Below are 27,770 nucleotides of genomic sequence, written 5' to 3'. Positions count from 1 at the left end.
AGACAGCCTGCCCAAGCCTTACTAGAGCTCATGTATTTGACAGGGAATGTTAGAAAATAAATGACACACCAAGAGTTCAGTCTGCTTTTGCCCTACAAAGGACAAAGGACCAATGCAGTTATTTTGAAATGACAATTACAGGGAAAATCAATCAACCCATCCAGTGTGTGTAAAATGTAGTTACAGCAATCAAATTCAGTTTAATGTCTTAAGGAATACGTTTAAAGAGATGCAAGACACCTTGGATCTTTGTTGTAGACCTTTCAAACACAGATTGTGGATTCAAACAACCGAACGGCAACTACAGGGACGTGTCGTTTAGAAGAACACGTTTTGGATAATTAAATGCATTCAGAAAAGAGTAAAAATCAAGAAAACACCAATCACTGCGAAGCACAATACAGCACTTTATTTTTCAGAAATGCTTAAATGAAAAATACAAAGGGAAATAAAAGGTCACAAATTAACATACATACAGTGAGTCATATATTATGATATCATGTTTACAACACCAAAAGGTGTCAATCCTCTAGAAAGAAAAACTATTCAAGATGCAGCAGTCTGTGATGGCTGCATTCAACACCGTATACTACAAAGTACATATCTATGGAATATTCAACTTTTTTTTAGTTTTTTGTGATTTTGAGATAACATTGGAAAAAATAATTGGATAACTGAAGAAGTCTTCTGTCAAGAGCAGTGGCAAGTAACAAAAATTAGGTCCTGTACTGTGAAAAGCCCAGGGAGTATGTTCCTTTAATTGGCTTTTTTATGTTTTGCAAAATACTATGTTGTTCAAAACCCCAACAGTCACTACATCACTTTCTAGCCATAACGTAAGTTGACTAATGTAGTATTTATTACATAGCATGTGCACAAGAAAAATAGCAAATATATAATGAATACACAAAAGCAATGATAAGCTTCCTCAGTATAGTTCTAAAAGACTGTACAAATATACAATAACTATATTGAATGACTATACGAAAAAAAAAAATCTTCCAAATCTAATTTAACCAGTCACAACTTTGCCAAAATCTAGAGGCAAATACATCATTTCAATAAGTAAATAGATGAATACATAAGGTAAAGTAAAATGAAGGCATTTTTTGTACCATAGGTGCAATTTACACAACTTTTTTTTTCTCTTTCCAAGGATATTTTAGAAGTTTTTGTTTTGTTTCGTTTTCCTGCCACTGTAGGACAATATAATACAAAGCAGCTAAATTGGCCTTTTTGGATAGCTTGGTAAGTGAAACCCCCAAGATATTTCTTCAGAAACGCTATTGTAGGTAATAACTGAATTACGCTTCCTGACTGCTCAGTCCAACACCCGATAGTAAACTGTGCACAGGGTCCGAGTTCTCCGACATGCTGTCGTTCGATTGTTCCAGCATATTATCTAACCTGTCTTCACCCTCACTGTCTGCAGCACTGTTCTGCCAGTCAAGAGGAGGGTTGGAAAGGCTTTCCTCATCAGTTGAGCTCATTTTCCACACTGATGAGGGATCTTTGGGCCAACTCTTCTCAAAATCCCCCTTCTCCGTCACTGGCTGCTGCTTCCCTTGATAGCCATTCTCACTCTGGGAATTTTCCTCATTCCATGGACCATCCTCAAAATCGGAGGCAGGCTGTGAACCAGGATCGCTATCTAAACGGGAGGCTCCATCTTTTGGGTCTTCTTCAGCTTCTCCTTCCTTTGTGATTTTGTGAGGTTCATCCTCCAAGTCGTAACTGTCCTTCAGCTCATCCTCAGAACTGTCGGCATTTCTTGATTCGGTATCTTCTTTATCCAACTTACATAACATGTCTGTGTCGTGCTGCTCGCCACCCTCTTTCAATCCATCACAGTCTCTCATCCCAGGACTCCGATTCTCTCGACTTGGCTCATCTTCTACATCGACCACAGGAGGCTCTTTCCCTTGCACTTCCTCCTGATCATCTTCTGAGGCACTGTCATCTTTACACAGTGCCTGCTCTCCATCTTCCTCCTCATCCCACCCACTCTCTGATCCCTCGGCTATAGAGTCCGAGCTCTTTTCAGTTTGTAAGGTGCTTATGATTGTCTCACTTTGGCTGATTTCCAAATTTTGTGGAGGACTGCTTTCTCCTGGAGTGGACTTTGTGGAGACAGGTATTACTGTGGCTTTGGCTAAATTTGAGGCTTCTTGGAGACGGGCAGCTGCATTTTCCTCCAGACGCCTGTTGATTGAATCCGCTGACCGTGCCGTGTAGGTTTTGGATGTCCGACTTTCCTCTTCATCTTTGCCCTCGAAAAACCATTCTGGATCAAAATCCATGTCATGTTTAAGCTTGTTGACTTCCCTCATGTTAAAACCTAAAAGCACAGCCGTTTTTTTTATCTCACAGTCCCGGACACACTTCCTCCTCCTGTTGGTGAAATGGCTTGAAATGTCAGACTTCCATAACCACAAGCTAGCAGCCAGCTTCTCAATCTCTCTTCTGGAAGGGTAAGGTTTCTTATTGAAGTACTCTGTGAGGAAAGCCTTTCTGGCCTCATAAGAATCATCCTCATGACCATTGGGGTCCAATGCTAAAACAACTGGCTCTTCTGGCTTCTCTACGAATGGTGACGGATTATATTCTCGGTCCATTTTTCTTTTTTTTAAAAACCCTGGATCCGAATGTTCAAGTTCTCGCTTGAGAGGAGCTCCTGCTTGCGACTGGGATACTCTTGGGGGTGCACTGGCCTTCTCTTGCCCATTCTGTGTTTTGCCTACACCTCTGCAGTGAACAAGGTGCAAAGTTATAGTAGAAGCGGTCATATTACTAGTATATACACCTAGACAATGAATGCACTTGTAAGTCAGTTTCTTTTCAACAGGATGGACAGTCTGAATGACTTGGTGTCTCTCTCTCAAGTGGTGAGCTAGAGCATCTGAGATTGGCCCTTTCAGAATGGAGAAACACAAAGGACAGAGGGTTTTACCTACATCTTTTTTGTATGGGACTGCAGTCTGAGGGGCACTTTTTACAGGAGCTTCATGGCTTTCTGGCATTTTAGGTGGTATTTTCTTGCACTGCACTGATGCATTATTATTCTGTGCATGGAAGGCCACTGATTCCTCAGGGGCATCCCGCATGTTGTATGTGGTTACGATGAGCTGTATGTTTTTAGGATTGCTCTGTTGCAAAGTAAGGTCAAAAGTAAGCGGCGAATCAGTACGTGGTCCCATCACTTCATCTGGATGAACCAGCCGCATGTGTGCAACCATCTTCTCCACGTCATTGAAAGTGGAGCGGCAGTGTGGACAAGACAGGCCATGAATCAACATGTGATTGAGTAGCGTGTCACTGGGCAAGTATCGGTTGCAGTAAAGACACTTGCTAGTAAAATTATGAATCTTCATGATGTAGTTTGCCACTGCAGGCACCTTCTCAGCTTTGTGCTCTTTTTCAAAGTGAGCGCTGTAGACGTTTTCAGGAAACAACTCGTTGCAGATGGTGCAGATCTTCCACTTCTGTGTGTAGGAAGTTCCAGCATTTGCTGAGTTAACCACCTTAGTGGCTGCTGCGATAGCGGCCGCAGACTGTACTCTAGATGGCAACTGTGTAGGCTTCATGGCAGAAGATGTCAAGTTACTACTTACAGAGTTTCCTGACTGTAAATTGAGCCTGGAAGGAGCCTGAGTTCTGGGCTCCAATGCCCCAGCTGTGGAATTGCGAACATTGCCCCCAGGTATGTGCTGTTTTACAGTGTGAGATTGCTGAGGAACAGACACCTGTGCATTCCCTGGCATAGGAATCCTCATTTGCTGTCCAAGAGAATAACCCTGTGGAATGTTCTTTAATCCATAAGGGTTTTGCTTTATGTGCACATTTGCCAGAATGGCTGCAGAATTCAGTCCTGGTTTAGGTATAGCTAACCGACTCATCATTTGCTGTGATGAAAGGGATCGAATATTAGCTGCAACCGTGCCTTTCTGAGACAAACCCAAAAGGCTCTTGTCTTGTGGTTTTGGAGACAACAGCATCAAAGGCTTTGACCTTGGCACCACCACATTCGTATGACCGATCATGGCTGTTACCTGGTAGCCTATGCGTTCATGGTCTTCAATAACATGCTGAACTAAAGCCTCATAGGACTTTGGCATGAACAAACATCGTTTACAATGCATGTTTCCTTCATCACGGGCAGCCGCACTCGGGTTAACGGCACCGTTCAAAGATTTGTCCGTGGTCTTGACAATGTAAGGTGCTGCCACATGCTGGAAATGTTCCCTATAAATGTGTTTGCGAACAACATTGTAAAGTGGGTCTCTGTAGGTGCATTTCTTACAGTAATACACAGCCTGCTCTACACTGTCAGCCTGCTTTGGTTTATGGTTACTATCAAGGCGGGATGCCTCTTTCAATGCACCGGGACCTCGGACCAAATGGTTTGTTTGCGGGACATGAAAAAGCTTTATGTGCGTTTCCAAAGTCTTTTTATTTCCATTGTAAGTGCAGTAAGGGCAGTTCAGCAAGATTCTGCTTTCAAAATCTTCACTGTGCACATTGCGAAAGTGGCTCTTGTAGGCAGAGAAAAACTTGGAAGAGAAGGGACAGCCTGTGCAGCAGAATGGCTTTGACCTGTAATCCTACAATAAAGAAAAAAAGTGTTTAATCAGATTGTAATATGACTATTTTACCAAAACATTTTTAAAACTTCAACCTTGTGAAACAAGAAAACTAATAATAAAAGGGGTGTTAACCATTAAACTAAATAAATGCACCCACCAAAAGCACTGAAGGCGAGAAACTTTTCTGATCTATAAGTCTATGGAAAAACTTTTCATGTTGAACTGTGCACTATATCATGATTTTAGTAGAGTAGCTAGAGTGAGATGGGGACTCCCTTAATAAAATATTTCTTCGTATTTCATACCTTTCTAATTTCCGCAATTAAACAAGTGGGAACTAGTATAGGTCTCTTAATAATGCCATTACTGAGCAGATTACTCAAGAACACACGGTTGAAAAAATCACAAGTCCACCAGCAGTCAATAAACCATATAAACACACTCTTACTAAACGAGTCAAGAATGAGAAAATATCTATCTAATAATATCTATCTATAAGTGCTTTATAACCAAGTTGGTGTATTTGAGGTGAAAGTAATTGTTTTGAAGTCTCGCAGTCATGACCTAAAATCTGGAACTTTCACAATCAGAATTGATACTTTTTGTGAATTCTCATGCATAGACCCTTTTAATGTAGTTCTGAAAAATATTGTATGAATGATGAGGCGGTTGAGCTGTTGCAGTTCAGCCTCCAGTGAGAGCTCATGAAAACACACAGCACTACATGAAAATATTTAATTATTTTGGGGTAACTCAATTACTGATTTCTGTTGATACACTAAACTGACAGCCCCATGGAGGTAATACTGCTTTTCAAGTAGACGTCATAATTTACATTACATGGTGGGGAAGGCCAGGTACATCCCGATGTGATTTTTTACAGGCAAGTAAAATGTAAAATAAAGATTTTCAATGTAGTGTTAAATAAAAATGGTAAAAAGGTAGATAAATTCTGTAGAGACATTTTACATATATTACAATACTTTTTCAGAAGGCTATAAATCTCCATAAGCCATGAAAATTATGAATTGACAATTTTTCCAATTTAGTTACCATCATACCGTCAACTACAAATATAAAATGGGTTAAAATGAGGGGTTCTGATTTCTGGTTGATAAACAATTCAGGTGAAATGTTGATTATCAATGACAAGATTGTTAGTTTTGAATTTAACCCAAATGCTGAAAATAGCCTTCGAGGCATAGAAATCATGATAAATCAGATAAAACTGAAAATCCCTTGGAGCACAGTCAAGTTGATCATTAAGTGGAAGGTATACAACACCACCCAGATCTGCAGGCTGAGCAGGCCATCCTAACTCATGGTGGTGGACACATCATGCTAAGGGGATGCTTTGAATTGACAGGGACTGTGATGCCTGACAGGGTAGAGGCCAAAATGGATGGAGCTCAATATAAACAAATCCATGAAGAAAACCTGATTCAGTCTGCAAAAGCCCGAAGACTGGGACAGAGATTCAACACAGGAGTGGCTTAAAAACAAGGAAGTGAATGTCCTAAAGAGGCCCAGTCAAAGCCCAAACTTTAAATCAGATTGAGACTCTGTGGCAAGACTTGAAGATTGCGGTCTACCAACGATGACCATTCAACTTAGATTTTAACAATTTTTGCAAATAATGGTTGAATATTGCACAATCCAGATATCCAAACCTGGTAGAGACTTACACCAAAAGGCTCACAGCAGCAATTACTGCCAAGGGTGGTTCTACCAAGTATTGACTCAGGGGGTAACAACCTTTCTAACGAAGACATTTACTATTGTTTCACAATTAAAAATCTCTCCTCCAAGGGAGGTGAATACTTCCTATAGCCACTGTATCTGCTCAACATACATCCCTAAATGCTTTAACACAACTCCCACATAAGCTATAGCCAAATTTTAAAGGGAAACATTCCCAATGAAATTAAAAACAAAGAACAGTTTAGGAATTCTTCCAGGAATAAAAATTAGCTATCAAGATTGAAAGGGGGGGGGGGGGGGGGGAAATAAAATAAAATGTAATACATTATAAATTTAGACTTGCATCGACAAGAACCTTAACACCATATGGAATCTGTCCAGTTATCTAATGTAACAGATCCTTTCACTGTCTAGTGTGTAATAAGTAATTCATGTTTGGGTGCAAATCTAACATGGAATTAGCAGTTTTCTTTTCCAAGGAGATAAGGTCATTATTCTGTATGGCTAATGCATGCACTGCATGCAAATGTATGAGAATATAACCATCACTAATAAGTGGGTGAAACTAGAAGCAAATTTATTATTTATTAACAGATGGATTCTTCAATCCATTTAAGTGCATTTCAGCATACACTCAAAATACTAAGCAGATTATAAAGACTGTATATAAAAGCAATTTAAATGCCTTTTATCACACCAAATTTGATTTGGAATAAAACTTACATCTGAAAACTAGTTATGCTTATAAATTAAAATAAATTATGCATATTTAACGTTAAAAAGTTTTAATGCATTAAAAAAATGCTTCTTGAAATTATATATTAGAATGAAGTGGTTCATATCAGATTGAGGAATGTAAATGAAATATTCACCAGACCCTTAATTAACCTTTTCAATGGGACTTTAATAACTTAATTTCACCAAACAAATCTCTAAAGCCAGTGCATCAGTTGTACTTTAAGTGCATTTTTAATGGCAGAAATATGCTACTTAAAAGAGCAGCTATGTTATTTGAGAGGTTGTGAGCTATGTAGTTTAAACCAGCAGTAAGGCTATTAAAAATATTCAATAATCTTTAATCATTCAAAAGTGTGTATCAAAGTGAGCCTATTTTTGAGATGCGATCTGTATTGTGCCAAGGTTTCACTGCAGGATAATGGGATCCACTATGGGTATTAGGAACAGTACACTAATGCATAAGCACTGCCTCAAGGCACTCATAGGACATCAATGAAATGCATTCTGAAGCCACAATAACATCACTAACCTGAGATTTTGTTGAAGATGGATCCCATAAACCAACATCCTCCCAGGTTGTGTTCTTCACATAGAAATCATTAGGACAGAACTCTTTGAAATCCTGGCAAAAAATAGGAGAAAATACATTTCAAAAAAAATATGGAATAAGTACATGTAGATATATTTATGAAACTTGAAATAGCAGCCCTAACATTTAAAACAAATGTAGATTTGATAATTTCTAATTACACCCCAATGATCTTCCTACTTTTAATAATTTAACAAGGTCCAATTAATATAATCTATCCATCCATTCTCAATAACACCTCCATCCTGTACAGGGTTAATATTACCATTAATATTAACATTCTATCTTTTTAATCACTTTAAGGACTACTGACCAATAATTCACACAAATATAAACAATTTTATTTCCTTTTAATTATTTTAATAATGTGTGGTTTGTTAACTTCATTGCTTTTTTAACTACAAATGTAATGATAAAGAATTATTAAGTGTCTGGTGTCTGAAACTGTCCATTCATGTTGCTTCAGATAGTCAATGTTGAGGAGTCTGAAACAGTACTCAATTTATAATTAATATTAAATATAGTCTATATGTCTGAGTTACAGAAACAGATAAAGCAAAACAAAACGCCTTAATCATTTAATCATAAAAAGAAAACTAAAATTAAGACTATTTACTGCACTGTCTTTAGTACATTTCTAAAGAGAAGCTCTCTTCAAAGGTAGGAAGACATTAGTCAGGAAGAGGTGGGAGGCGTATTTTCATTACTCAGTCACTTTAGAAGTGTTGTTTCCAAACCTTTAATCTAAAATGTATATTGTTGTGCACATATATAAATATATAATATGGTCATAACAGTAGAATTATAATGTTTGTCCTAAAATACACAAATGATGGATGGAGACGAGAGGAGTGAAGGAATGTAGAATGGGAATGCCATTATGGCCATCTACATGATTCTGTAAAATAAAAGGATTAAAGGACTGCAACATGGATGCTGCAGTTATCCCTTGAGGCGTGACTAGAAGAGACTAGCATGAACAAGCCGCAAGCCAGGAGTTTGACCTGGGTTAAAGACTCTGGAGAAAACGTTAACCTAGATTTAATGAGGGTTTTGAGAAATAATGAATTTAAAAATCAGCTGCAGGGGAGAGTGTCAGAAACCGATTCACACTGATGAATAGCTCTTTCTTGGAGGGACAGAATGCTCTTCATTTGTAGAGCCTCACCTGGTGAAGACAAGGCAGGGCATATCAGGGATGGGACTCCAGTCTATCACAGCGTAGGACACAAACACACCACATTCACATGACCACAGGGCAAGTTAAAGTAGCCAGTCAAACTAAGCAGCATCAATTTGGGATGAGAGGGGGAACCAGAAAAAACAAAAACCCAGGTGGCCATGGTGAGCAAAAGCAAACTCACGCAGGCAGTAAACCATGGCCAGAATGAAACTGGGGTCCCAGGAACTGTGCAGCAGCTATATACAATAACTAAAATATAAAAAACAATAGTCACAACAGATGCCAACTAATTTAAGGTAATGTATAATTAATATCAACTGATGGCAGACCTTATTTCCCTTTGGTTCAGGACTATAAAGAAACTAGGTCAAAGTAAATGTTTTCAATTGTCCACAATACTGAACAATTCAAGACGATATTTTTTTTTAACAAACATCTCAAAAAGACTAAAAACATTCCACATACAGACTGCGACTGGCTTTCCTTTAAAGTAAATTGTAAGGTATTTAGCCAAAGTTCCCTGCAGCTATATTCAGGCCAGGCCAGTCACCTGGCCAGAAGAAAAAAAAAAAAAAAAAAAAAAAAAAAAACAACTTTTGGAACACAAGTGTACTTGCACATGCTCCGACACCACTCGTTCACTATAGCTTCACCCCCCCGGTCAACAATCCATCAGCAATCCCTCAGCCTATGCAAATTTACAGTGGGAAACACAGCTATAGCAATATGATGAAATCTTAATCAGAAATGTATACAAAATCTAAAGTACAATACACGGGTTAGTGTAATACATGCTTTTCATATTTGTAATTATATATATTTGTTTTCAGAAAACCTTGTTCCTATGTTTGCCTATTTCATTGAACAGGTTTTTTTTTTTTTTTTTTTTTTTTTTTTTTTTTTAAATGCCTGGTGTTGTTATAAGTGGAGGTTGGGTTCCTGAACAGTTAGCCAGAGACCAATATGTTCCCCAATTATGACCCAGAAAATCAGCCGGATACATTATACGTTAATTTATAAGTAGGGCCCTGAGTTTTGTGTGACTTTTTCAGTTGCAATTCAACTACTGTGCCCTAGATGTCTCTGCAGCCATTCCAATTATAATAATCAAATTCACTTAAAATCAACACATTACGATTTGACTAGTTAGAAAATAAATTAGTATTAATAATTGAAGAAATTGATGCATTAAATTGAAGACTTATGGAGTCAAAGACACTGGAATAAAAATGTATTTGAGCAAAAGAAAAACAATATCCACCTGAAGTTGTCCAACAATGATGGGTATAATTTATTTCACATAAATTGCAATTTATGTTTGGACTAGGGATGCAGCAATTAACCGATTTTACTATTAACCACGATTTTAAACGTCACGGTTAATTAATCATATAGGCTCCGCTAAACCGAGTGTTTCATTTGCACGGAACAGAACTGTTGCAACTTGCACAAAACGAAAACAAAGTTACACCAGCGGTGCACCAGCTTAAAGTGCCGTCACTGTGCTTATATGAGACACAGAGGCTACTACACACTAGATTAACTATGGCAGAGGGACCAAACAGCGAGGTTTTATTTCCACCAAAGAAATGCCTGAAGTCGGCAGTGTGGGAGCATTTTGGGTACACCAAGAATGACATGGGAGTCATTGAAGATGACGGATCTCCTATTTGCAAAACTTGCCGTAAAAAAGTTGCTGCTAAAGGAGCGAATACATCAAATTTGATGCAGCACCTGCGGGATCACCACCCAGCTTTGCAAGCCCAAGTAAAGGTAATGCATAATAACTGAGATAAATTACGTGGCAAGTTACTTAATGAAACATTGAGTTGGTAGGGAATTAAATATAAATGTGTCACTTACAATCAATGCTGTAGTGGTGAGAGTTGTGCTTTCAGTGCAATGTAAACTAACAAAATGTTAGAAGGGCACTATATGAGGACATGACTGCATGAACCTCATCTCCAGACGCAGACGCACCGAGAGTCAACTTCATCAGCATTTTACCCTTTCATTTCAGAAAAAATAGCGTCATGTCATAAATACACAGAAACTTGAAGGACTTCACAGCAGGAACGACAGGATTCCTGAAGAAAAAAATCATAGAAATGAAAAAAGTAAAAAAAAAAAATATATGAATTCAGTTAGACATTTTTGATTATTAAAATAAAATAAAAATAAAACATTAAAATGGAATCCAGAAAACCTGAATTTGGTAAAAAAAAAAAAATGAAATTTGAGAAAAAAAAAACATTTCATAGGGCCCTAAATATGTTAGTTTTGTTAAAAAGATTAAAATGAATATGTATGGATGACAGTTTATGACAATAACAGCTCAGTTTATTACCCTTATTAGTAATTTCCCATGGAGGATAAATAAAGTTAATATTAGTCTTATATTAATAATAATACTTAAATAATTGGTTACAGTGTTATTTCTGTTTCAAAAGGCAGCAATAAAGAACATTTTAAAATCTAGAGTGTTTGTGATTTTATTCATTAAAAGTGTTGTGAAATTAATGAATGCATCACAATCGTGATAATCGTGAAACCGTGATTATTCCTCAGATTATAATCGTACCAACAAAATCTATAATCGTTGCATCCCTAGATTGGACCACAGTCGAAACGCAACTAGTCAACATTTAACATCATATACACACAAAATATGAAAGGCTGATATTGAAAGCTTTGAGACGGCGATAAGTGTAAAACAAAATGATAAACGCAGAAAAGGTATTATTTACCTTTTGACAGAGGCATTTGTTTGTTTGTAAAGATGTCTGACACACAGTAACTAGTTACTGATGAGTCTATAGATTGATAATATCAGATTGTTTTGCACATTTTGTTTGTTATCCAAGGACTACTGAATACCTCTGAACTGAAAGTAATATTAGCCGATATTTAATCTTTAATTTTAATAACATGACTGGGTTCATCTCAGAAAATGCCAGTTACATGATCAGGGCGTACATTCTTTGATGTTTAATGACACATTCAGCACATTTGACTTGTAATGCCCACATAATAGTCCATATGCCAGCAATATCTGGACAAGCTGGTTCCAAACATTAAAAAAATCGCCAAAGCAGAAAACTACATTATAAAGGCCAACAGAAAAAACAATCCCACAAGAAGAACGTATTTTACACAATGTTTCCACCCGAGCCATACATAACACTGGGACACTTGGTTTTCTGCTGATGAATATAATTCCAAACGTCCCTTTTTATGCAGGCTTTATGGAAAAATAAATTAACATTTCACCAAACAGTGTATGGTGAATGGACCTCCAGAAATTGGTTAAAAGCGTGCAAAGTTCAAAATCTCAACTGAATTGCGATGCATTGCAAGGAATTGTTGGATCCAATTAAGTGGTTTGAAAGCCGTGAAGTGAGTCCATCAAACATAATAAACTTGCAGAATACATGAATACACAGTAATGACAAGAGGTACAAGGCACAGATGCTACGTGCCAAAACCTTCCATAACATTTCTGAAAAACTGAAATATTAATACAACTCTGATTAATGGAAAAAGAAAACATGTTTTACTTATTGGACTAGGTGAGTTAAGGAAACTTGTGAACCTCTTCAGTGCTTGGCTTCTGACCATGTAAATAAACCTCACTCACTTCCATTTACAGGGCAAGTGCATCCAAAACATTTTAATTTTTTTTCCAATGTAAGTTCTGCATTGCTATAAAGGAGCTTCTCTCTCAGTGGATTTATTAACCCAGGTATTACTGCATTTTCAATACAAACTGTGCAATACAGTGGTAACTCAGGAATATGTTTATGAAATTTGAAAGTGCAGTTAAAAGAACAGCACTAGGTCTACCAATGGTATAGTGGTTATCCCCGTTACAAAAGTAATAACATTCACTGCAACAAATTAAATATTAGCGTCAGCATTTTAAACTAATTTTAGGATAATTTAAGTTACATACTGTAGAATGGTTTTCCAGGAATGCCTGGCAGAACAGTTTAATTCAATAATAAAGAGAAAAAACATTACATTTACTTAATTGCTGATAAATGTATAAACGTGCACTGTCTGGTAGGCTATGCATGCATTTATTTAAAACATACATACCTCAAATTGTAAAGAATGCATCTTGTCACAAAATTAGAGATCAGTAGGGTTTTCATAATGGCTGGGCGATAAATCAATATCAATAATTATTGCGGTAATTACTTCTCTCGATAACGATATAAAGACGTTTAGATAAACGTTTCATAATGTCAAAAATTCAGTACAGCAGTTCAGTTCACCTCTGTGACGCAGCAGCAACGTGCAGAGAAGTGACAGTTTGCCCGCGGAGAGGAACCCCCACTGAAACACTGGCGCCTCGGACCACTGGTTCAGCGTCGCGGCACAGCTGTCTATGAAACCAGGCCGTGTCGGAAGATCATTTGTTGTGGAGGAGCAGAGGGATTGTGGGTTTGGTTTGTTTCGTTTTAAAAACAAAGACCGAAAACAACAGTACGAGCGATAGATCCTGATGTGGAAAGGACTTAAGTGTCTATTTTATTCTTTATGCTTTACATGACTGGAGACAGCGTAATAAATACACTTTTCTGTTAAGAGATATTAGGAAGAGATAAATGTGTATAGACAGCATTATATTCAGACACGCATTACGTTACTGTAAGAAAACTTTTCCATGTGCAATACAAAAAAATGCTATTTATTATCGTAATCATCGAGATATGTGCTAGTAGATATGTAGTTTAAATTGCACAACTTATTATATATATACAGAGCAGGGTACAGGCCAGACGCATGCAACACCACAACACAATGCATAATGAACTAACTATATACAGTGCAGCCTTGTAAGGCAACATACCTGTAGAACGCATGACAGACCCTGGGAACACATCGACAGGGCTGTCAGTAACTCCCTTAACTTATTACTCTTTCTGCAGATTTGTAAATGCAAACAACAATTGTTGCCGTATTATTTATAATGTACTTAGCAGACGTCCTTAACCAGGGCAAGTTACAGTTGAAACAAAATACACACGTTTCACGATGAATCATCCAGATACAATATAGCAGGTTATAATTGAACTAAAGTGTGCACGTTTCAGTCATGGCATTTATGGACTGATGGACGCATTTATTAAACCAGTCCTTAATATTTTAGAGGGAAACCCAGATCTGCTGTATTCATAGGCGCCGCGTTTTGAAATTCCCGAGGGGGGCAAAATTACCCCTACGACCACTGTCAGATAAAATACTTGGTTTTCTCCGGTAAGAGTGGGGGGAGGGAGTGTGTGTGTGTGGGGGGGGGGGGGGGGGGGGGTGTACTGACAGTGTTTTCTCCAGTAAGATCGGGGGGTGTTTGTTTCATTTTCTTCCTTGAATGATTACGTAACTCATCACAATTCCAGTGGGGGCTGAGCCCCGGTTTTTCATGTTCGGGGGGCTCAGGCCCTTGAGCCCCCACGTAGTTGGCACCTATGGCTGTATTTATTAATTAATTAATTAATTAATTTAACTTGTAAATAGACAAGTTAACTAAATTGTGTTCGCCTTCATATTGATTGTCTTTGCAGGGCTGTTAAACAACAGACCTACAACCTATTCACAGGACAACAGCCTGAAACACTGTCCAGTTGTTCACAACATATGAATAAAATCCGCTGCTACCGATCCGATTATTATCCTTCAGTTTATTTATAAATAGTCACGGCAGTGCATCGGGTCCTGTGAAATCCAAGTTTTTAATACACTCGGATATTAACTGCTGCTAACAAACTAATTTGTGGGGGGAAGCAATAAAAAAGGCAAACAGGATGCTAGGGTATATTGTCAAAAGTGTAGCATTGAGAACAAGGGCAGTAATGTTAAGACTGTACAATGCACTAGTTAGAGCTCATCTGGAATACTGTGTGCAGTTCTGGGCTCCACACTTCAAGAAGGATATCGCTGCTCTAGAGGCAGTTCAGAGGAGAGCAACCAGACTTATTCCAGGTCTGAAGGGAATGTCCTACTGAGAGACTGAGGGAACTGAACCTTTTCACCCTGGAACAGAGGAGACTACGTGGGGACTTGATCTAAGTCTTCAAAATCATGAAAGGCATCGACCACATCAAATCAGAGGAGCTTCTCCAGATCAGCAGGGACACACGCACCCGGGGACACAAATGGAAATTGGGCTTCAAGGCATTCAAGACAGAAAACAGGAGACACTTCTTCACACAGAGTCGTCACAATCTGGAACAAACTCCCCAGCGATGTGGTTGAAGCTGAAAGTTTGGGAACATTTAAAATCAATAGTAATTATTGAACACCCAAGGAGCACAATGGGTCGAATGGCCTCCTCTCGATTGTAAACTTTCTTATGTTCTTCATTTCTTAGTGATCCCACACGGTAATTGAGATTATATCTTCCGACATAAATTGTGAAATGATCCACTGTTTGGCAAGTGTTTGTCATGTTCTGACCATTAAGAATAGTTTAAAACCACAATTAACCATCTGGTTTCTTCAACATTCACTCAGGAGCAAAAATCTGCCTTTAAACTTGAAAGAAATAATGATTTGACATTTAACGTGATAATTATCGATAGACTTTTTTTTTTTTTTTTTTTTTTTTTTAATCGTGATAAGATTTGGCCATATCGCCCAGCCCTAGGTTTCATTAAGCAAAATGTATAAAAGAAATCAAAGAACTTTGGTATGACTCACTTCAAGGTGCTCCTTGCAGTATTCCAAGCCGATGTCACTCAAAACCTTCTTCACGGTCTTCCGGGCCTTTCGTAAACTGCCAAGGTTATTGACTGGAAGCTGAAACATAGTTTCTGTCTGAAATCAAATGCAGAGAATTATTTCTTATATTGTGAATACTTAAAATTTTGAATAATTGTGCCTAGGACTGTGCTGGTTGTGCCAGATTTCTACCGTGGGTATACAGTTTAACAAATGCGCACAAACCGATTCAAATAAAAAGGAACTATGTGCAAACTACTCCATTACAAATTAAAAATCCAGAACAACATATAAATGACTCAGTTGCAATGTTTTTATTTAAGTGTTACAAAAATTTGCTTTCAGTTATGTTGTGTGTGGAGCCAACAATATGTCTTGAACGATGATCACATCAGAGTTGCAATGTTTTGTTATTAGTTTTAAAAACAATTCTAAACTCTCTAAATTCTAAGAGCCAAAAACACGATTTTGCATTATCAAAGCGTTGGAGCCCAAAAACAACATGCCATCCTATCATAACAATACTAAATGCTAAAACAAAAATTAAAATAGCCTACAGTTATGAAAATAAGATTAATAGGGGAAAAAATTGCCAAAATGTATGAGGAGTCAAACTCTTCACTTTATTCTCACAGCACTTGCTCATAGATGACTAATTATAATTCTCAAATAGTTCACCTGTCCAAAAACAAAAATCGGTGCTGCCTAGCTATACAAATGCACATTTAAAGCACAAAGCGCACATACTCCACGGTCACGATTGCTATGGCTAAACACCCGACTCGACAATCCACTAGCACCCCCCCATGCCCCTTATGACAATTTGGTAACAGAGCACCATACCTATGCACATTTCTGTAGGAAACCCAGAGTTTTATATATTTTTGAATATTCTGAATGATAAGAAGTAGCCCCACATAGATAACTGTCGCAACTCGATGGTTTAGATAATGGCAACATAACACAAAAAAGCTGAACCTCTAGTTAGGAGGAGTAAATATGTAAATTTCATAACTCAGGTGTTTTGACAACAGAAAAGGTTTGAGTCGCCTGGATGGATGTTGGATGCACCAACTACATCAAAACATTTCTTGGATTGACTGCACACAAATGTCCATTTGTAGTGCTGTACACTGATAAGTATATCCTAAATCATTTGGCACAGACTGCAATTCATCATGGACAAGATGTCAAATACATCTGTAGACCATATATGCAATATTCATGCGATTTAAAATGGCTGCGATCATGAAGTGCTACTTCAGTATATCTGGGAACATTTAGATATATTAAAAGTAATTAGCTTGGATATACAGCAACAAATGTTTTGGCCGAGATAAGAAAAAAAACAGTGCTGGCATGACCCTGGATTCTCAATTTGCCAGCGAAAACTTGATTGGGGTTCTATTTTTGTATACGTAAAGAATATATATTGCATTCCGAATTAATAACAGAATGGCAGCACCTGCCCTTCACATATCATAATGCCTTTTTAATGTCATTTTGTGCCCTGCATTGGCCTCTTGAAATATTTTGAATGATCCTCCAATAACTTTAGCAATATAGAGATTATTGGGTTAATGGATTAAAATGCACTTAAGGCAAAGAGACAATTTCAAACTTGGGCTTCAACTTCAAGCCCACTATAAAAAAATATTACCATTATAATAAAATAAATGTTCTATATTGCTCAATTTAGAGTTCCTATAGAACAGGGTATTTATGGATGTTTTGTATACCTTCTATTATTAAAAAAAAAAAAAAAAATTAGGTCCGAACTGTAGAGTTCTCTGGAACTTGAATTAAGTCAAGTAGACATCTAACTCAAGGGGTAGAAAGATGACTGGCCAATTTTAACATGGCCGCTAATAACGGCCTTTTACAGGCCCACTGCTACCAACTAAAATACTATGGAAGGCACATGATAAACTAGTGACAGGCAACATGAATAGTACCCTGACTCTCAAACATCAATTTAAATAAAAAAACAATACAATATGATACGATATGCAAATCTGATACAGCTGAGGGGACTCTCCTTTGGTTTTTGAAGAGCACATTTGACCCACAGGAAATGAGGAACATTGTAAAAAAAAAATACATTTAATATAAAACCTGAAGTAATTTGTCATTGCCAGTTAACAGTTTTCTTTTAGCGTCCTCATTCAGAATTGCTAATTGTTCATCCACTTGGCTCACTTCACGACTATTACCCCTTGCAGCGTTTTAGTACTAGAGGAAGGACTAATGCAGCTCTAATTAAATAATACTCACATAAGCAAAGTTGCACACCAAACCAAGGAAATAGGATAAGGCTGCATCTCTCTGGTAATGGAGGGTCATACTATCTTCAGGTTTTCATTCTTCCTCAGCTCCTAACTAAGTAATTAAATTCATAATTGGAATGATTTATCAACTCTTAATGATATTAAAAGGGAACTAGCGGGGTTCCTAATAAAGGTGGCTGGTTGTGCATGTACGCAATCCCACATTCAAACGGAGGAAAATGTCCGTATTTGATGAAACAGGAGGCAGTTTGAATATTTTCAGTTGTCAATTCCAAGTATCTGGCCTTATAACTGAGAGACAACTACAAATGGTGTCATTTATAGAAAACATGCCTGTTAAAAGATTTAAAACACAGTACACAGTAATGAACTCTCAACGAAAATGTGCATAGCTTAATTAATCCCATGCAGAACACACATAGTGGTCACAGGAGCTACTACAAAAACTAAGAGCACTTACTTGAAAAACTCAAATGAAAAATTAAGAATCAGTAGTTTTGTACATGTACAAAGTACTACTGAACATAATGACCAGAAAAATCTGGTGTTTCTGTATGGAGGAACATCAATGTCAAAAATATTTGTATTCATAAAAACAATTTGTACTTACAGATACAAATCAATAATTTGTAAATTTATAAAAGAGTATGGGCAACCGTATTATTTTTCTGGCAACCATGAAGAATGTCACTGGCTACCAAAATAAAATGCATTACTAACAGCACAGAGTATACTACTGAACTCAACATGGCAAAATTTAAAGGGGTTCAGAAGTAACATCAAGTATAAAATGGAATTGGAATGAAAGGAATTTGAAATGGTTGGCGTAGGGTGGGAGGACACAAAAAATACTTCCTTAAAATGGAGTTCTGTGTGCCAGGTGAGCCCTACATTAGTGGTAAGTGACTTATTGTAATACACAACATTTTTGTATTTCATAACATTTAACTTTATCACCATAACATCTTAAAGCAGATTAAACCAGCTGAACAAGGTCTGAAAACATGCAATATTGTATGTCAATATCAAACCGACAAGAACCTTTCCATTAAAGGTAGACTGAAAACAGACAACATTGTAAACCTTTAATTATGAAACCACACACTTTTTCCACATTTGTTTTGTGGATAGCAGTTTTCTGTGACCACGCTATTTGCCACCCTGACTTGCTGGTCCTTGTAAGGAATGTCCACTCCTGGTTAGACGAAGTTGAAGTTCATTCACCAAACAGTTGAGGGAATTTAAACATTAAAATTGGTGACTGCATAGAACAAAAATCAACAGCCCTGATAAAGCAGTTTGAGTGATGTACTGACTTTCTAAACAATGGAGCACGAGGTAGGTCTCGTTCCCACAACTGAACTCATAGGTATGGTCTGGTTACACTAATTATATTTTGTCATTATTGTGTATGACTTAAATGATGTATTTTTAGGTCTCGGCTTAAAACAGATGTAAAATGTATATTTTTATGTAAAAGTAATGCCTACCTTGGACATTATGGAATATTATGGAAGAAATAAAAAGTAAAAATGGGATGGAGTGCATTTGGAAGAAACGGAATGCTGCTAAAAGGAAATCTACCATCTACCCATTTGCCTCAAGAGAGGTATATTTGATCAATGCATACTAGCAGTGCTCAATTACGGATGTGAAACCTGGTCACTTAATGCAAAAATGATACAGAAACTTTGGATGACACAAAGGAGCATGGAAAGATGTATGCTTGGAATTACAAGGAGAGAGAAAAATAATAATAATGGATCTGAGAATAAAACTAAATATTGTATTGACTTAATTGAAAGTGAAAATGCTAAAATGGTAATGGGCTGGAAATATTGCTAGAAAAACCAACAGAAATGGACAAAGGAAGTTACTGAACGGATACCAAAAGATGAAAAAAGACCCTAAAGTACGGCTGTCACGGTGATAACATTTTAGTTGATGACTGTAATACAAATAAATGTATTTGGCTTTTGCAAAACAAAAGTAAATATCTTGGAGAATTTCTCCCTCATATCCGCTCTTATGCGTTACTAAATATTTGAATTTAATAGGCTAGGTCTACAGCGTTTCTGCTGTAAACTCTTCAAAATTAAATGTATAAATACTTCTTCTCCAACCAGCGGAGCTGCAGTTTATGCAGTAGGCTATACTGAATATAATATAGCCGATAATATTGGCTTGTAATAACATTAATAACGTCCTCTATCCCTGCTAGATAGCACTTCACAGTTCTTATTATGCTTCTCGCGTTCTTGATTGTTTTCCTCCTTGCTCCCTTTCCCGTACCCTTTGACTGTGACCCTACATCTTGACAGCACTTAGCTTTCATCGTCCAGGATGTAGGAAGTCACTTATTGTACTTGTGTAAATTGTAAATTGGAATTTGTAAAATGTATTATTTTGAATTGCTGTTTTAGCTAAATTTAATTTGTAATGATTGATGCCTTGTACTTCACTGTATTTTTGCACTTTGTTTGAACTTATGTTGTAAGTCGCCCTGTATAAGGGCATCTGCCAAGAAATAAAAATATTAATAATAATAATAATAATAATAATAATAATAATAAATCATTGTGAAAGATTGATAATCGTGTTGATTGTTGAAACATGATTTTCTTCAAATCTGCTAAAAAAACTAAATAATATATAATGTGAACTTGATAAAGCTCTTGTCTGCCTGTCTTGAAAAGCACATTTTCTGCATTGGTGTACATAGCTGTAATGGACAGACAGCCCTTTCACATTGTATAATGCGTCATATTTCAGTTTTATGCAATTTTTATAACTGGTTATTTATGTTTTATAATTGTACAAGTCTCCTAAGATATATGTGCATATTGATTTATACACCAGTTTACATAGTTTATTGTGAAAAGTTTGTTTCTTATGTATATGCACACATTCTGATACACAAGAATCGTAGGTGATATAGCGCTCGTCTGCCTGTCCTCTGATCGGCTAAGCAAGTTTCTAACTTTCCTTTTGAATTAAATATTTTGTATTGGTGTAGGGCTGGCGACTGGTGTAGCGTTTAGACTACTGTTGGCACTACAATTCAGCATCTCTACAGGACTGAAGATGCCCCTCGCCCCTTCAGCCAGCTGTCCCCGGGCAAACAGAATAAAGACACTACAAGGTTACTAAATGCAACAAAAACAGATCTGTTAAAACGTGCATTTTCTGCATTGATGTACGCAGCTGTAATAGACGAAAAAAATGTATCAACAACAGCCTCAGCTAGGGAGGTAGAAGACCAGTAGCAGGATGGACAAGAGGTGAAACATTCCATAATGAAAATAAAAAGGAAAAACAGACAGATAACGTAATATTGAAAAGGTGACTGCAAACTTCAGGTGTAGCAAACTTGTATATGCATTTAAAGGCCAAACCATTGCATTTCACTTGGTATTTGAGTATAAAATGTCCAAAGCATTTAATATTGTGAAAGCATGTCAAATGCATATTGTTCACTCAAGACCACACCTGCAAAACACAACTCTACTGATCTTCTCAACCTTTTATCCATGAGTATTAATTATATGCAAACTTGGTAAATTTCAAAAGTTAATTCTGTGTGTACCTGCCTACCTGTACTTGTGTATCTCGATTAAATTGCTGAATAAAGTTTATTTTCCTTTTAAAACAACTCTTTGTAAAAATGTATTAAAGCAGTTGATTAACTAGTCAGTGAGCCCTCACATAATTATTCAAGTAAAAAGACTTGTTAAGAGCAAACCCCATTAGTTACCATTAGTGTTTATGTTCCATTGCATAAACTATAATCTCTGCATCTCACCTTAGAATGGGAGCTATGCCAAGTTAATAAAAAAAATAATAATAATAATAATGAACAAGTGTTTCTGTAAACAATCCACTAATGACTGTTGTATGGCAGAATTTTTTTAATGCACTTGCTGGGCAGTACGATGGTACTTTGGTTATCACTGCTGCCTCACAGCTCCTGGGATCTGGCCTTGGGTGTCTGCCTGTGTGAAGTTTGCATGTTCTCCCTGTGTCTGTGTGGGTTTCCTCCAACATAACAAAGACATGCTGCTTAGGCTGACTGGCTACTCTAAACTGCCCCGTAGTCATGTGAGTGCAGTGTGTGTGTGTCGCTCTGTGCTGCCAAATCAAAACAAATGACAAAATCTGAATCCAATCACATCTTACTAAATTTAGGGACAACTTTCTACTACTAAATATCACAATAGGTCAATTTTCTAATTTTCAGTCAAGTTAAAGTTTTAATTTGGACTAGCAAATGTTATCCTATACAACCAGAAACACTGCCACAACTCCTGTTGTTCAGGTAATTGCCTGTATTTTAATACTGAAAATATCCTCATTAAAAATACATTGCATTTGAGGAAAAATAATCAAACATTTCCTGGGGCAGGGACATGCAACCCACAGCTCATTCATCTGATTTAGTATTTGACTTTTTTATTGCAAAAATTAAATAAAGATTACATAAAAGGAAAAGCACAGACAGATTCACGATAGTCCAAAATAGAAAGTTAGTATAGAACGTATACAAAATATGAGAGACAGTAATGTCACAGAAATATGAGGCCCATTTAAGCATTGGTGTAATCTATATTTTAGATATGTGTAGTGTTGTAAAAGTTAACTTGTGCACTTTTGTACTAGGATCTTATAGCAAGAAGACAGGGGCATGCAACTGTGGAATCAGTGCACTAGATGCCCAATAATTTGCGTCAGTCACTTACATTTTCGTAAAACTACTAGAAAACAAGAATCCTTCCTTTGTATAACTGAAGTTGTACTCAAGTACTCAAATCCAGTGCCAGTCACACAACCAACATATATTTTAAACACATCAATTGCGGTCTAATTCCCAACTACATTTAAAAGTGTTGTTATATCATTATACATGATACTAACACCAATCACATTACAATCATTTTAGCCCAGTGTATAAGGTAGCCTCTTGTGGACATGAAAGACCACTGCAGGTTTGGTCAGGGCAGAAGCAGGGATGCTTAGCTTACTGCACAACAGCACCTCCTATAGCTGGTAGGGTGTGGAGGCTGGTAGGCAGTGGAGTTTGACCTCTTCACCATTTGTAGTGAACCTTCAGCATGTGTTTCATGCTTAAAGTGGAAGCTCAGTTTGCACAGTTTCGAAATCTGTTCACAATGCAAGGGAAAAAAGCCCATCAGAATACATATTACAGGAGTTATCTATGGGTACTAGATTTTCAGGACAGGCTCCTACTGGCAGGTAAAATATATATTTTGGCAAATCAGATAAGGTATAAAGAATGTAAAAAAATGGTTATTCTGTTGAATATCATTTTCATTGGTTGTAAAATGAGACGATAGGAATTTTAAGTTGCCCCTGCCGGTTCCACTACGTTAGTTTATTAAATAGGGAAAACCGAATAGGATGCATCTAGAACCTAAAACATAATGTGGACCATCAATACTGAAGATAGAACAAATCTGTTCTACTCCTTCTGATTGCCTTCCGATAGCCCATTGGAATGGCACTGCCTTATTAAGGTCGTCAATAAAAGAAAAATAAATAATTCATTTCTGATAGTGCTGTGTTGTGCGCATGGCTTTGGTAAACGTACCACATTACTCTTTATATCCAGTAGAAATTAACTACTTCCACACAGACAAGGTGTAACTAAACAAAAACAACCTTATTGCAGAAAAAATGTTACACAGAAGTAAATTAGTAAAACTAGCATATGCATAACTATTTTATCTATAGATTAGTTGGCTTTACATTAAACGTTGTAGTTAGAACTAATGAAAATACTTCAGTAAACCTAAAACTATAGTTGAAACTATACTAAACAAAGTTTCTTGCAACTAACGGTACTGAATTAAATATTTTGAAATTAAAGCTGATGTTGTTTGAGAAGTATTCCTTTAGTAATAAAAACAGTACCTCAATTTAAGACAAAGTTTTAAGGAAAACACCAAAAACCAACAATCTACCATGATATTCTTTTTTACAGGATGGTTTCTCCTTTTGTAGCTTTGCGGAATTGGATATGAAATCTTTCATTTTGATGAGCACTGTAGATTCACCAGATGTGCAGTTGCTTCTTTTCTAAGGAACATTTCCCTCGCAAAATTAGTTTTGCAACACATTCCTTTTATTTATAATTCAGTATAAGCCTTTTAATTCTTAAAACTCCACATTGTATGGGAGTTGATTAAAGCTTTGCACTACTTTCTAGTACTGAAACAGCTTTCATGTGGCATTTACTTTTGAATGGTCTTTAACTCTAAAATTAAGAGTAGTGTCACCTTTTAAAAAATTATTCTGATGAGACTATTCCTGAGGCTGCCCTTTACACACTCGGCAAAACCAGAAGAAATTATTTCTCCTATCAAAGACACTGAGCTGAAAAGCCATTTGTGCTGAAAAATCTTTCTAAAGCCTCCAAGAATGTTCCTTCTTCGGATCCAGAATTCTCTCATTTGCAGACAGCACTGCTACTTAAATTGCAAAATAGAACTTTTAAATTATAATTTTTCAAATACATATAAAATACATATTATAACCAAGTATGTCAGAAGTACATTCGTCTACATTTCTGATTGGTTACAACTGATGCCAACAATCACATGGCTGCCAAACATTCGGCTAAAACCGGGAATGCAAGAACTCAATAGCTGAAAGTTGATTGGTCAAATTAAAATGTGCACATATTTAATGTAATATATACTTGGCATATGACATCTTCATATGATGTCTTCAGAATGGAAGCACCTCAACAGGCACACTTCTGAGTGGCTGCTCCACGAGGCTCAAATAAGTGAAAAACTAAACACAGGTAAATACTCTTACAAGTCTAAGAGGGTGCCTTAGTGTAACAGCAGGCTCATGTACACAATGAGACCTGACTCTGGGAAAGTTAGTCAACTTGAGTGATTTAGGATAATAAAAACATTGCAACAATGCTGAAACTACTGCTATGAAATACAACTGTACATGCTGACTGAGCTTCAACATTAGTTATTTTTTTCGTATGCTAGGTTTTAAAACACATCAAAGGATATTTAAGCTTAATTTACTAGTGAATACTGTTTTCCCCACCACAATTGCAATCTAAGCCTGTCCTCCATGAAGAACGACTCTGTGTAGCCTCTGAAGAAAAAACAGCATTATGTGTAATCCAGCTTCCATGCACACATATTGAGTACAGATCTGCTGGATAAATCAAGGTGGTTTCATCAACATTCATGTTACAATCTTAAAAGTATCAGAACTATGACAAAGTGCAAGTGAAGTCCGAGTCCATTGACAGTGGTGGCGTGTCAGAAGGACTGCGGTATCTGCGGCCACAGAGGCAGTGAAAAGCATGCCTACTCTCACCAATGCTTTTCAGATCCTTTCCCCAGGTGCGCGCCATGATGACCTACATTCCATATGGAAACGCTGGCCCATATGTCAGCTCCCACTCAGGCCTGCACATTAGTGCCTGATGCTGCAGCCATGTGTGTTGCAAATTGCTTAGTGAGCACGTCTTGGTTTCTCCCATACGAGTAGATGGCGCTAGTGAACACCACTGTTTCCGTTATGTAACCCTGCACATATTGCCATTGCAGCCTCTCCCTCTTACAGAATGGCGCCTCCTATTGAGTCAGCGGAGATCCTAATTCTACGACATGTCTGCAGTAGATTTTGGGTGGGGGCTGGGTCTGGCACTGGGGAGACTGATACACAACGTAATATACGAGGCATACAGTTGTTTGTATCCCCATAGGGAAAAGGACGATCCAGCCGTTTCTTAAACTTAGTAAGCCACTACATTAGGCGATGTGGAGCAGGTTGATGACACTACACTGCCAGAGTTTCTGGGGCTGCTGTCATTGCAAGCCCTTTCAGTGCAACTTCAAGTGCATCCTACATCTGAGCGGAATGTACGAGAATGAACTGCATGTCATAGTGACAAACTTTAAAGCGGGGATCGCATGAATAACGCCAGAGCTCCAGGACATGGTAGCATGCATTTGTAAAGTGCGCTCCCCTTTTCATTCATTATCCGCGCAGTCGCCAGGTAGACTAGTTAACGTGTTTGGGAGAGATGCGCCGGGGGGTTATCTCGGGGGATGCATTTCTTCTGACAGCTCGGGAGATGCACAGTTGGGTGGCAAAAATGTTACACACATACTGTAGCAAGTAGTAGAGCCAATAAAAGCATAGGCTTTTTAGTCAGATCGCAATACTTTAGACAGACACCGTGAAGGCATTTGAAAACGTACCCTGATTGTGAAGCTAGGTCTAGTAAACCTACTTTATATCAGTATTATTAAACGCAAGTCGATGCTGACGTTGGCAAACAATAACTGACATTTATAATCACGGTATCGATCATGTTTAATACCATCAGAAAAAACGTGAAATGATGCAAAATGCCCCAGCTAACTTTTGCAAGAAATCAACTCCGTTCTAGAAAAGAAAAAAAAAAACTCTCCATCCATCCTGATGTTATTTGTAATCCCTCCCACCGACCGGCTTTATGAGATGCGCTTTTTTTTCCACAGTACAACCAACGTAACATTATAACTTTGGATCTCCATTAAAACCCAAACGCTACTCACCCACAGATCGGTGGTGGGTTTGTGCACAAAGAAAAGCAGACGTCTCTCTGGCGGCCCGCAGCCACGGCGCCGGGACTCGAGTCCTATTTAATGTCTGGGGTCGACCCACACACACAACGCACTCCGGGGCGAAAGAAAGCACCGGCGGGGGGAAATGCAAAGCTGCTGTTTTCAGGGGCTGCTAAGTGGGGGGGCGACGTGAGTTTACCTGGCGCTGTGTTCGCTGAGCCCACAAAACCCGCAGTGGAAACAAAGGGCGGCCTCTTCTCTCTCCTCCTTCCCAGTGCCTCCTCTTCTTCCTCACCGAGGAGCCCGACTAGCCGCTTCTCCACTCTGGGCGAACACACCGAACCGAAAGAGGGAGCTCGCCGGAGTTCAGACACAGAGCGCAGAAAAGCCTCCGCCGACAAGCCGAGCAACACGGGCGGCTGTCCTTCGCTCTCGCTTCTGCTGCTGAGGCTGACTCGCTATTGTAACTCATCTAGATCGCCGTGGACTCGATACTAACACACATAAATGTTATGATAGGCTTTCTTTTTTTTTCCACACAGACAATACACCCAAACCCGAACCTGCCCTGTCCAAAATGGCGGACGAGAAAGAGCGGAAATGACGTATGCGTTTTATTAGCATAAGGGAGCTCATTGTCCAACAGAGAGCACAGTTGAGCTCGACTCCCGCGGCCAGGGGTTCTAAGCGCAGTCGTGCAATGACCTGCTGTTAGAAAGTCACACTTACCTCAGTTTCTTCCCTGACTGGCCTCACAAGACGAATTGCAACGTGACGTTTCAATGTATGGGCATTTGAGGGGCGATACTTGAGAGGGGTAGAAAAGCACACACAAATGCAGATGTCTGTTTATGTCCAGTAGGGGGCGTCCCTGGGTGCTTGGTTGGGAAAGGAATGAACGCATGCGTTGTTCCTGCAGCTGGCGCCTTCCTCTGGCCGCCGATCGGAGGAGTACTGTGCTCTCCAGCAGCATTGGGGATCAGGTGGCGCTGTCTGATCACTGCGCCGGGTGTATCCGGACTACTTGTCAGAGCCCTAAAGCACGTGTTGTGCAACGATTAAACGTTATCCTCCACCAGAACACGTGCTTACAACAGGGGTATTTGAAGCCATGGTGCAAATGCTTAAATTTAGACACCCTGTTGTGTTTCCACCCAGTCCTACAGTCATTACAGTCAATGAGAGGCAAACCAGTTTGTAAACCCTAACCCTAAAAAATGATACATTTCTTGAGTATGCATTTTCTTAGGCACGCAATCCAGTCTGGTCATTTCAGATGCATTATCTAAGAAAGCCATGTTTAAATATCAGAAAGCAAAGATTGCACTGGAAATCTGAGTGTAAATCCTTTGTGGGTGTTTG

The 27,770-nt window shown here is 38.1% G+C and overlaps 1 protein-coding gene across 2 annotated transcripts; it reads right to left on the bottom strand.

The window, feature by feature from the left end:
- Positions 1-394: 394 nt before the first annotated feature.
- Positions 395-27,258, bottom strand: adnpb (activity-dependent neuroprotector homeobox b). 2 transcript variants are annotated; one of them, XM_066702665.1, is made up of 4 exons: positions 27,138-27,258; positions 15,497-15,613; positions 7,552-7,644; positions 395-4,601 (listed from the first exon to the last, which is right to left on the bottom strand). In XM_066702665.1, exons 2-4 carry the CDS (start codon positions 15,602-15,604, stop codon positions 1,305-1,307), a joined length of 3,498 nt encoding a protein of 1,165 aa, XP_066558762.1. In that variant the 5' UTR covers positions 15,605-15,613; positions 27,138-27,258; the 3' UTR covers positions 395-1,304. The 2 variants fall into 2 exon arrangements, with proteins under 2 accessions (XP_066558762.1, XP_066558761.1); XM_066702664.1 differs by lacking the exon at positions 27,138-27,258 and adding an exon at positions 26,608-27,014.
- Positions 27,259-27,770: the final 512 nt, after the last annotated feature.

The sequence above is a fragment of the Amia ocellicauda genome, chromosome 4 (assembly GCF_036373705.1).
Source record: "Amia ocellicauda isolate fAmiCal2 chromosome 4, fAmiCal2.hap1, whole genome shotgun sequence".
Classification (NCBI taxonomy): Eukaryota; Metazoa; Chordata; class Actinopteri; order Amiiformes; family Amiidae; genus Amia; species Amia ocellicauda.
This window is presented reverse-complemented; position numbering and strand designations above follow the sequence as displayed.

What these genes read in the sequence shown, in the direction of transcription:
- adnpb (XM_066702665.1), bottom strand. Translation starts at nt 15,604, where the DNA reads ATGTTTCAGCTTCCAGTCAATAACCTTGGCAGTTTACGAAAGGCCCGG. An exon ending in ACTGCAAGGAGCACCTTGAA is followed by an intron (nt 7,645 to 15,496) that starts GTGAGTCATACC and finishes ATTTTTTGCCAG; the next exon opens with GATTTCAAAGAGTTCTGTCC. An exon ending in CATCTTCAACAAAATCTCAG is followed by an intron (nt 4,602 to 7,551) that starts GTTAGTGATGTT and finishes TCTTTATTGTAG; the next exon opens with GATTACAGGTCAAAGCCATT.